This window comes from Asterias rubens, chromosome 13 (assembly GCF_902459465.1).
Source record: "Asterias rubens chromosome 13, eAstRub1.3, whole genome shotgun sequence".
NCBI lineage: Eukaryota > Metazoa > Echinodermata > Asteroidea > Forcipulatida > Asteriidae > Asterias > Asterias rubens.
In genome coordinates, this window is record NC_047074.1 from 7,067,147 (window position 1) to 7,079,517 (window position 12,371).

The 12,371-nt window shown below is 36.7% G+C and overlaps 1 protein-coding gene across 1 annotated transcript; it reads right to left on the minus strand.

The window, feature by feature from the left end:
- Positions 1 to 3,078: 3,078 nt before the first annotated feature.
- Positions 3,079 to 11,552, minus strand: LOC117298237. Its single transcript, XM_033781369.1, has 8 exons — positions 10,609 to 11,552; positions 9,035 to 9,195; positions 8,292 to 8,397; positions 7,492 to 7,576; positions 6,382 to 6,558; positions 5,997 to 6,100; positions 4,972 to 5,083; positions 3,079 to 3,561 (listed from the first exon to the last, which is right to left on the minus strand). The coding sequence occupies exons 1-8, from the start codon at positions 11,218 to 11,220 to the stop codon at positions 3,431 to 3,433; spliced, it is 1,488 nt and encodes a 495-aa protein (XP_033637260.1). The 5' UTR covers positions 11,221 to 11,552; the 3' UTR covers positions 3,079 to 3,430.
- Positions 11,553 to 12,371: the final 819 nt, after the last annotated feature.

Below are 12,371 nucleotides of genomic sequence, written 5' to 3' on the forward strand. Positions count from 1 at the left end.
CTATAATACATAGAATATTATCAGCTTCTTGCAGGTGTATGCAGTGCTAGAAAGCGATCAATAATTTGTAATCTTGGCAGAATCAATCATGTTGCCTGCTAAAATGCTGGGTTTTGTATATTGTTATCGTTACATATTCCTTCTAATACTAAATCATTGGATTGGTTTCCAGTAAAGCTATGCTATCAGAAGAAATATCTAATCCCTTGAAGTAACATCTTTCTTAAAGGCAGTGGACACTATTAGTAATTAATTTAAAATTATTATTAGCATAAAACTTTACTTGGTAACAAGTAATGGGGAGCTGTTGATAGTATAAAACATTGTGAGAAACGGCTCCCTCTGAAGTATCATAGTTTTCGAGAAAGAAGTAATTTTCCACGAATTTGATTTCGAGACCTCAATTAGATTTTGTAGGTCTCAAAATCAAGTATCTGAATGCACACAACTTCGTGTGACAAGGGTGTTTTTTCTTTCATTATTATCTCACAACTTAGACGACTAATTGAGTTCAAATTTTCACAGTTTTTTTTTTTTTGTATGAGTATGTTGAGATACACCAAGTGAGAAGACTGGTCTTTGACAATTACCAAAGGTGTCCAGTTACTTTAAAGTAACCCTAGTTGGTAACATCCTTCTTGAAGGGGCAGGGCCATTTTTTATCATCAATTTTTGTGACAGACTACAGACAAATGAGAGCATGACCATGAGCTGTGTGATATTCTAGGCTTAACTTTATTTTTGAGTACTGAAGAGCAAATATAAAAGTAGCTTTCCTTTTGGTTTGCATCACTAACTAAGGTTGTTTTTACTTCAAGAAGCTGCAACTAGTAAATTAGTTTGTACAATACACATCAAATACACTTACAAAGTTAGCCTACTTGATTGGTCCAAAAATTGTGACAAAAAATAAAAACATTTTAAACAAATATTTTGCTTTCTTTAGAAGTATAAAAAACATTAATAGTTCATATCATTTTATTACTTGAAATTTCGGTAATCGAGTTAAAAGAACTTTTTGTGTACACATTCTAGACACTCATTTACTGTGTACGTATGTAGTTTGTCTGAAATTCCCTAATAACTTGCCCTCAATCTATCTAAACACTACAATCTGTGGTAACTCAAAACCTGTTTGGATAGCGGTTAGCCTTGTCCAATGCTCTTTATGCAAGCACCGTTTAAAACCTAACTATTTGTTCAATGTCACAGGATGACAAACTTAACATTACTAAAGCACTAAAACTAAAGTACTGGGTAATATTAACAACAAACTTAACAGTTTCATTCTAAAAGTTCACAAATTAGGTTCATACATATACCCTAGCCCACCTTGTTGAGCTGTAAATGGCTCTCTTTGCATCGGTCTCATCACAGTCGCCATTACATTTGCAATCAAAGTATCACGCATTTTGTGAACTTTGAAAACTTTGCAGTTTAGACATGTATCGCAGGTGGGCTGTATAAATGGCGACTGCGATGAGACCGATGTTACAGCTCAACAAGGTGGGCTAAATATACCTGTACAAAAAACATGGAGAGAAATAGTCTTATCAGAAATACAATCAGAAAATATACAGTCGAGAAAATATCAAGAACAAATGAATCAAAATTTTTTGCCCATTTTGATTGCTGTAGTCAATATAAGCATGTACATTACATGTACACATGCTTATATTGACTACAGCAATCAAAATGGGCAAAAAGTTTTGGTTCATTTGTTCATGAATGCTAAGACAACTTCAAACCTAAGGATCCCTTACCTACACAACTTCAAACCTAAGGATCCCTACCTACACAACTTCAATGCCCTAGTCCAACACTAGAAGGCATCTCTCAATTGGTTTTATTTACTTCATTTATGTTGACATTTTGGGGACTATGATGGCACTAAGCCATTTGCGTGTAAGATTTGAATCTTTCGTCTGGTACAATGGTGTGCTTGATCACAAGTTACCACTTAAATTTGAGTTCCTCAGACTATAGAGACAGTTACTATGTCACATGATTAGGGGCAAGCTTTTGCGTAGTTACGTAAGAGCCGGTGAACACCAACATAGGATTCTGAATGAATGTGTATGGCACAACGGTACCAGGGTCTGCTCATCTGGAGGTTGCTTTGCAAAGGCTTGTCCGAACCAGTTGGATTAGCAACTGTCTCTATCTATAGTCTGAATTCAAATGTAAGAATTACATTGTAACTAAGTACGTCATTGTGCCAGACATTATTCAAATCTAACTTGCAAATGGCTTACTTGGGAGTGTCATGGCCGAGCGGTTAAGAGCACCGAATTCAAACTCTGGTGTTTCTGATCAGCAGAGTGTGGGTTCAAATCCCCAGCCATGACACTTGTGTCCTTAAGCAAGACACTTCATAGCCATTGCTTCGTCCTTCAGATGGGACGTAAAGCCGTTGGTCCCATGTGTTGTGTAAACGCATGTAAAAGAATCCAGTGCACTTATCGAAAAGAGAAGGGGTTTGCCCCGGTGTTCCTGGCCGGATTGGCAGCATATTGCGCCACAGCACCTTGTAAACCATTACATAGTGCTTAAGGATTAGGTCTTATATCTCAAAAATTCGCACCACTCCTTGCAGTATTAATACCTGGCACGTTATAAACACGGTTATTATTATTATTATTATTATTATTATTATTATTATTATTATTATTATTATTATTATTATTATTATTTCATTTTATCACAGCATGCAAAAGAAAGATCTCATTTTCCTTTGTGCCGGTAACTCCTCGAGTCGGGCTACGTCCCGTAGCCTTAGATCTCAAGGGTCTTTCTCAGGATCCTCGCTGTTCCCAAAAGCGCTGCCTTCTGTAACAGATCTACCCTGTTAATATTATTATTATTATTATTATTATTATTATTATTATTATTATTATTATTATTATTATTATTATTATTATTATTATTATTATTATTATTATTATTATTATTATTATTATTATTATTATTATTATTATTATTATTATTATTATTATTATTATTATTATTATTATTATTATTATTATTATTATTATTATTATTATTATTATTATTATTATTATTATTATTATTATTATTATTATTATTATTATTATTATTATTATTATTATTATCATTGTTTCACTTCCTGGATGCAGATTGAGTTCAGTTTGCATTTTTATAGTTTACATAAAACATGTTGGGAAAACCACAGGAAATCAGCCACACAATATTCCTTAGTAACAAGTTCCTCTCCCAAACATACAGGTAATAAATAAAGCCCACACTGTCAAATGTTTACTGTTTTGTTGTCGCTTTTAGGGGGTGGGGGGGGGGCCTCTCAAGAAAATAATTAAGTCACTTAAAATATTTACAAAACTTGATCAAATATAGACAATAATTTATGAGATGGGTGCATAATCTCTTAATAAATACCTTTTAAATGTTTGTCTTATTTTTTAAATAATGGTTTCGCTTTTGACGGATTGATAGCCGTGAAGAGTCCAGCACTTGGGACAGATTTCAGGTCTGAAAAATATTTCTCCGTAATAGTACCATCGTCGTTAACTGTCAGGAAAAATTCTAGAGAGAGAAAAAGAGAAAAATAGTAACTGGAGCGTTAAAGACAGTGGACACTATTGGTAATTGTCAAAGACCAGTCTCCTCAGTTCTTGTATCTCAACATATGCATAAAATAACAAACCTGTGAAAATTTGAGCTGAATCGGTCGTCGAAGTTGCGAGATAGTAATGGAAGAAAAAACACCAGAAGTTGATAGGTGGCAGTTTTTACTAGACATTGTACGCAGGGCTAGTGTTAAGGGAGAGCCCTGACACTCTACCAGTATACAATGAAAATGCTCTTTACCGACCATTGGAGTGTGATTCATGATTTACTTCTAGTCTTAAGTTGAGACCAATTCAAGAACTGACTCCGCGGTAGTGCCGTTAATAATTCTATAATTTAAAGTAGTAGTCCCAGCCAATTTGCTATACCTTAATTCCGCCCGGTAGTAGTTAAAAAGCAGGACAGTTCTTTTCAGAACTGAGAAGTCTCCCGAACATCCGATATTAAACCTACTCCGGGGTGGTAGAATAAAGAAAGACAGTTCTCTAAGAACAAACTCTACCTGGCAAGTAGATATACACATGGTATTACCGCAAACCAAATATAAAGCAAGACAGTTCTCTAAGAACAAACTCTACCTGGCAAGTAGATACACACATGGTGTTACCGCAAACCAAATATAAAGCAAGACAGTTCTCTAAGAACAAACTCTACCTGGCAAGTAGATACACACATGGTGTTACCGCAAACCAAATATAAAGCGAGACAGTTCTCTAAGAACAAACTCTACCTGACAAGTAGATACACACATGGTGTTACCGCAAACCAAATATAAAGCAAGACAGTTCTCTAAGAACAAACTCTACCTGACAAGTAGATACACACATGGTATTACCGCAAACCAAATATAAGGAAAGACAGTTCTCTAAAGAACAAACTCCACCTGACAAGTAGATACACACATGGTGTTACCGCAAACCAAATATAAAAAAAGACAGTTCTCTAAAGAACAAACTCCACCTGACAAGTAGATACACACATGGTGTTACCACAAACCAAATACAAAGAAAGACAGTTCTCTAAAGAACAAACTCCACCTGACAAGTAGATACACACATGGTGTTACCGCAAACCAAATATAAAGAAAGACAGTTCTCTAAGAACAAACTCTACCTGACAAGTAGATACACACATTGTGTTACCGCAAACCAAGTATATATTGATACATTGTGCCTCACCATGCAAATGCATCAAAACCTATATACTTCCAGTCTATCGGCAGAAAAAGATACATCTAGAGGAGATTTGTCCTTCATGTCGTAAAGAAGCTAGTTTTTCGTTCAACCCAAATGTATTTAAATAATCTGATATGAGTGTAGACCAGACTATGAGTAAACTTTCATACTTTTTAGATAAAATACTTACTCTCTTTAGCCATGAGCTCGAACGCACACAAGGAACCTTGTTTCCGATAGTAAAAAAAGCGCTTGTCATTGGTTGTGCTGATTCCGGTTCCAGTTAATCCATTGTCAGTGCCCTAGAAAGTTCAACAAATTCATCATTAATGGAGGGGTTATAGGGGTACTTGTATGTTGATGTATTTCTTATTGGATATTTGTTTTAATCCAAAACATAGAGACACTATTGGTAATTACTCAAAATAATTGTTAGCATCAAAATTTACTTGGTAGCGAGCAATGGAAAGCTGTTGATAGTATGAAACATAGTGAGAAACGACTCCCTCTGAAGTAAGGCAGTTTTCGAATTAGAAATAATTGTCCCCTAAAGTATTTGAATTTACGAATGGTTTATGAATGGTTTATTTATTTAAAAATGCCATCACAGCATTCCGCTGAATTGCGACATAATTTACAATCATTAAAAATATTACAATAATTATTACAATAGGAAATACTCAGTAAATTTTATTTTGAGACCTCAGAGTTAGATGTTTAGGTCCCGAAATCAAGCATCTTAAAGCACACAACTTCGTGTGAAATGGTTTTTTTCTTCCATTATAATCTTGCAAATTTGACGACAAATTGTGGACATTGTGTTTTGTGTTCTACAAAAAGTACCCAGACTTTTTGACGTAATGGATAACAATCTTGTTTACTTTTTCAAAAATGTCAATATATACCAGCTCCTCAGAATTAATTTTTCTGTATAGACGATGTGACCTCTGACGTCACACAAAAACCATAACATGATTCGCGCGCATACCGCCGGGCAAAACCTTCGTGTTTTGGCAGCCAGCTAGAAAGTGTACGCAATCTTACTATGACTACGCAACTCAGTGCCTGGCGAAACATGACGTATATAGTGTTTTGTCAACAGAGGGCGGTTTGAATGTAAACATAGGTCACATCGTCCATAGGTTGCATCATTTCCTGTTATTGATTGATTGATTTATTTTTTACTCTTGATCAATGTGTAGGGGGTTTACTTACAATTCTTGATTTCTTTCCAAGGTCCACTGGTGCCTTCATACTGGTGTTGTATAAGACCCTTGGAGACCCGACACCTGGACTGTATGCGTACATCTTAAAGTAACCTGTTTCAATACAATTCAATTCAATTCAATAATATAGTATAATATATGATTATTATAACTATTATTATTATTATTATTTATTCTGCATACATGTAAAAACACATACAAAATACAAACATAATCAAAACAAAACAAAAGCCAGGGACATATGCCTGGAATTACAAAAGTTTACGTAGCCCAAAGGCCTTCAATTCCAATATCCCTGGCCGTATAGTATCCCTATAAACTTATAACACTGTAGCCAGGTTGACCTCCCTAATTGAATCTATAACTTGACTTACAGTTTTGTGTACATTTAGTTGTCATGCCGCAGAAGTCTTCGCTCAGGCTGAGATATTTACTTGTCTTGATCCCTTCTTGGCAGATTAAATATGTTGACAACTCAGAGGGTTCTTCGCCATAGTAACCCAATGGCCAAGCGGTGTAACTAACATCTATTTCAGCAACTACTCGATCGTCTAGGGGTGAATAACAAGGGTCATAATGTGGTTCAACAAAATTGAATTCCATTTGTAACAAATAATAATTCAAATTAATAATTTGCCTTGTTAATTGTAGCGAACCACTGTCTTCCCATTCAACCTTAACAACAATAACATCCAAAGATTATAGAAATTGCGATGTGATGACAGTACTCGTATAACAATATTGACTGCTTCAAGTGCTTGGTTAAAACTATGACACCGAAACTCATCCTTGGCGCATTCTATTTTCCCGAGGCAAATCCAAGGGTAAATAAGAATGATCCGGGGATCACCGAGGGATTCGTAGTTGCAACCATAGCACAAGTAAAGGCAGTCAATATTTGTTTCATACCAACCCATACATATACATTTTTTGTACTGTGCCTAGACATCAAGGTACCACAAAGCTGCTGTTGCTATGGGTACGGTAGATTGGTTGTCATGGGTACAGTACATTGGATAGTACATCAGTTGCCATGGGATAGTTTCATCAGTCGCCATGGGATTGTACATCGGTTGCCATGGGATTGTACATCGGTTGCCGTGGGATAGTATATTGGTTGCCATGGGATTGTACATCGGTTGCCGCGGGATAGTATGGTTGCCATGGGATTGTACATTGGTTGCCATGGAATTTTACATTGGTTGCCAAGGGATAGTACACCGTTCGCCATGGGATAGTTCATCGGTTGCTTTGGGATAGTATATTGGTTGCCATGGGTTACACGGGTTGACATGGGAAAGTTCATCGGTTGCTACGGGTATAATGTACCTTGTTGGCCTTCTAGTAAAAACAAGACATACATGTATCATATGTCACGCGCTCTACACCAATCAAGGCAGAGTGTTCGTAATGGGTGTTATAATATATGTAATTGAATCTTACTCATGCTTCTTATATGACACAGTTATGTAATGTGAACATACCTTCAAAAGTCAACTCAATGCTGAGTGTAAAAGTGATAAAGCGAGGTTGACCGTTCTCATCCACACCATTTTCTCGTTCAACTACCTAGAGTTTAAAGCAAAGAAAGTAAAACTAACAGTCAGTGGTAAATTCACACACACCCGTGTTTATTCACCTGCAACCGTGGACCTCCTATTGTCCCTCTTTTGTTCATACCTTTTTGCAACAGCCCCCATTGGTTTTGTACACATTTTCAACTGTGAATATTTTCTGAACCGTTGGCCCTTTTGTCCTCTTTTGTTAAAGGTCCCTGGTTTGAATGTGTATACCTACTCACAGTTACAGTATATAAACTAGGATAGTATCTGTTTCACCTACATGTAGCTTGTACAAATAAGAAAATGCCTTTTTACTTAAATATGTATCAACAAACTCAAAAAGGCAGAAAGCATTTTTGGACCTATGGTGTAGGTTGCCTAATTTGAAATTTTCAGAAAACTATTTATCCTTATGTTTGGAACTAATCAATTTCATTGCAAACAAAATATAATGCGCAAAGATGCTTCTTGGTAGCAGTTCCAATTTCTACTTTATTTAATTATGTTGTTCAGTCCAAAATTTTTCTCCATATCCCTAAATGTCACATCTCCACCCGCCAATAGAGGGCGGTAGTCTATTCAATCATGGCTGCTGAATGAACAGTTGATCTATAGGCAAAATTAGAAGTCTCCTCATTCACAATTCTTAAGGCCACGCCAACGCCTACTATTGATTTTGTTTAATACTTTTTCAAAGTTGATAAGAAATGTGTTTAGCCTACCAGTTTGATTACGATACTTGTTTGACTGCTGAAGAACTCTTGAAGCTTTTCAAACTCCCAGTCTCCTACATCGGTATCATTCACCTTTCTTATAATATCATTGTTCCTGAAGAAAAACAAACAAACTCAATTATGTTGGAAGAGGAATTAATAGATAGAAGATCGGTTGTCATAATGGCTTCCTCGGTCACCCAAATATATCCACCCACCTCACACCCCATGGTTACAATAACCAATATGGCGGATATATTTAAATGACATGGGCCCCACCCACACACCTTGCAAAAATATCAATTTTTGCAAACCTATGATATCAAGTCAACAGTCTTAAATAGTCACTGAATTTGACAGCGCAATTTATCACATCTCATATAACTTCTTTAAAATAATGCATGCTATATAGACCTTTCTTTTGCAACGTCACAGCCCAAGTTTTTGCCAACCCACATTGGAAAACTATGGAAAGCCATATAAGTGCAAATCAAGAAAAAATCGCTAATCAAGAAAAGATCAAGAAAAGAACAATGTAACAAAAAAAAATTGATTTTGTTAAAAACAAAACAACTAATTATGAGAGGTATCTTATTAATTGAAAATTTGCAGAAAATGTTGAATTTGGTTAAAACATCTGTTGATACGATTGAATGTTTTACTAGCATTCGGCCGACCATGCCAACCAAAGGCGGTTTGTTTATCAACAAAAGAAATGTCTATAACCTCAAAGTTTAAAGGAAACAACTCACTTGATGTGAGCTTTATGTGCAAGCCCTCCTGGTGTGACGGACTGCACAAGGTGACCTCTGATGCCCTTATGCATATTCATACCCAGGCTGACTATATTCCCCGTTAGACTGGGGTGTTGGACACGAATGTTACTAGCGCCTTCATCTTCATCTGTGTGACTCTGCCAACAAGAACAAGACAAACAATTAACCTTTTTATATACATTTGGTTTGGGTTTCAGATAGTTCCAGATATTAGGCCAAACAAATATAAAAAAACGTAAAATAAAATAGAGTAAACAAAAAGATGCGGCCTCAAAAAAGGATGAGGGAGGGGACGCGAGCGATCAACTGTTTTTTGTTAAAAAGACACATTTTCTGGGGGTTTTATTCTCATTAAAGACACTAGACACTATTGGTTAATTGTCAAAGACCAGATTTTTCATTCGGTGTATCTCAACATATGCATAAACTAACAAATCTGTGAAAATTTGACATCAATTGGTCGTCGAAGTTGCGAGATAATAATGAAAGAAAAAACCCATTGTCACACGAAGTTGTGTGCTTGCAAATGCTTGATTTCGAGACCTCAAAATCTAATGCTGATGTCTCGAAATCAAATTCGCTGAAAATTACTTCTTTCTCGAAAGCTACGTTACTTATAAGAAGGAGCCGTTTCTCACAATGTTTTATACTATAAACAGCTCTCCGTTACTCGTTACCAAGTAAGGTTTTATGCTTTAGAAAAAAAATTGAGTAATTTAATACCGATAGAATCCACTGCCTCCATCACACACTTTTTTGTCGACTTATAAAACAACGTTTAAAGACACTGGACACTATTGGTAATTGTCAAAGAATAGCCTTCACAGTTGGTGTATCTCAACATATGCATAAAATAACTAACCTGTGAAAATTTGAGCTCAATCGGTCATCAAAGTTGCGAGATAATAATTAAAGAAGAAAACACCCTTGTCACACGAAGTTGTGTGTGTTTAGATGGTTGATTTCGAGACCTCAAATTGTAAATCTGAGGTCTCGAAATCAAATCGTTGAAAATTATTTCTTTCTCGAAAACTATGGCGCTTCAGAGGGAGGCGTTTTTCACAATGTTTCTCATCAACCTCTCCCCATTACTCGTCACCAAGAAAGGTTTTATGCTAATAATTATTTTGAGTAACTACCAATAGTGTCCACTGCCTTTAAATCAAAACAGTTTGTCAAAGAGTTCCTCAAATTTGCATTGATTCGTGCGCCACGTGGTCAGCAGCACTTGAGCCATTGTACAACATTCTAATTATAATAAGTTTGGGAAATTCTATGGATAAGGTGAGTGGATAAAAGAACCCGAGCGCAGGAAGACGATGCTGAAATACCGAGACGATAATAATGGACATGAGCATTCTGTTGTTGCTACCCGAATAGTGATCCGCATAAAATTGGACTTGGAGGTTATTTCTGCGTGATGTTTTAAAGTAAAATACCTGTAGTTTCTTACGAGGGATTGCTATTTAATTTTGCGCCTGGTTTACATATTAAAAAGACCAAACCAATGATGTTGATTTTAATGATTTTGTTTGAAAACCCAAACTTACCGATGGAAAAACATAGAGCGTTTTCTGCACTACCTTCTTCACGCCATCCGCTATGGTGTGCACGCCATCCGCTATGGTGTGCACAACATCATTTAGACCTCCACCGATGTCATTAATGAAACCTCCAACATCACCAATAATGGACTCTTCTGGTTCGACCTGGCTTGCTGAGATAGTATCGTCTCCTTCCTCCCCCTGATCATCGTGGCCCACAGCAGACTCGAATCGTTTAATGAGATCGTTAAAGTGATGACCATGGTGGTGATGACCACCGTTTGTTATCTGTGTTTGTTTAATGTCATCTTGGTCTGTTTCAGTGTTTTCTTGTTCTCCTTCTTCACCTGGCAACTTCATGTTCATCAGTGTATCCGCTTCTTCGTTGACACTGTCGCCAAGAAAGAGACAGCCGTCTGTGCTATCACAACCACTTTCCTCCATGACTGGTGCTGTTTCTCTTGAAGCGGAGTTTGCTGTCCTACTCTGTCTAGTGTCACTGTGAAAGTGTGACCGTTGGGTAACGGGAAATTGATTTTCCTGCAGGGAGTTTGCAGGGTTGGAGTTCGTGGTAGGAACAGCCCACGTGGCTTGAGGTGATACCATAACGTCTGCCATGACTTTGTTTGCCCTTAGAGAGTATTTGAGCGATATTTTCAAATGATTTTTCTTTGTAGCGGTAACTTTGTAGCGGTAGCTCTGTCAGTTGAGTCGATTCACTTTATTCTGTGGAGGATGCGTCGCGGGTCTGCTTTTTTATAACATGAGCTGATTCCAAACCCGGAAGTGAAGGTCTTTCGAAACCCGGAACTGGTGATACGGCTGAATAGCCACGGCTGTCATATGTTTGGAATGTGGGAAAAATAAAACAATTTTGCATAGTACCCTCAACAAAGACCATTTCAGCGTTTCTAATAGCCTGTATAAACTTGGGGGCAAGGTAAATTTGATAGTTCATGCAAATTCCACACTAGATGCAACAGAACTTGTTCAGGTGTTATAACTCTTGAATCATACGTAGGAATTGAGACAACATGTAAACTTTCCCATTTACCAAATATCTCCTGTCGGAAAGATCAATAGAATATCAGGGAAAAAACTCTTTATAAAGGGTTAAACAAAGGCTGCACGTGGATTTTAAGAACCACATGACTACATTTTCCCGTTACAGCCTCACCGATTAATCAGTTTATGGAAAATTACATTAAACAGTAAATAAATAAACAAACGTCTCCAATACCATCCCTCCTAAACTACAAACAAATAAACAAAAACCCAAGACGTACAAACAAAAAATACCCCTCCAATGGAAAAAAGGGGGAATTGATTTTTAAACTCAAACTTCACCGGACAAACTTTAAAGGCTTATCTATAAAGGCTAAAAAAGTTAGGCTACTTGCCAGCCTAATAACTTGTACACGCAATCGCTTTAGGTCATACAATTTTTGTTTAACTGTTTTTCATCCTGAATCCTAAAAAAGTTCGCACTTCAAAAAAGTCAATCACTCAATCTCATGTTAAATGGATACGTTTTTCTTGGGAAATGGGGAATTGAACTGTGATAACATCCTGTGCAGTCAGCCCCTCAAAAAACATGTGAACAATAGTCGGGCCTATAAAGACTTTGGACTAAGAAATCGTCAGATTATTTTGAGCTGAGATAACGTTTTATTTGCTGCATCGGACAGGGTAGGTAATAAAAAGTCATTGTTTGTCCTCGTAAATCCACGCTCGGCAACTCTACTCCCAGGGAATTAAGTCATTATTTA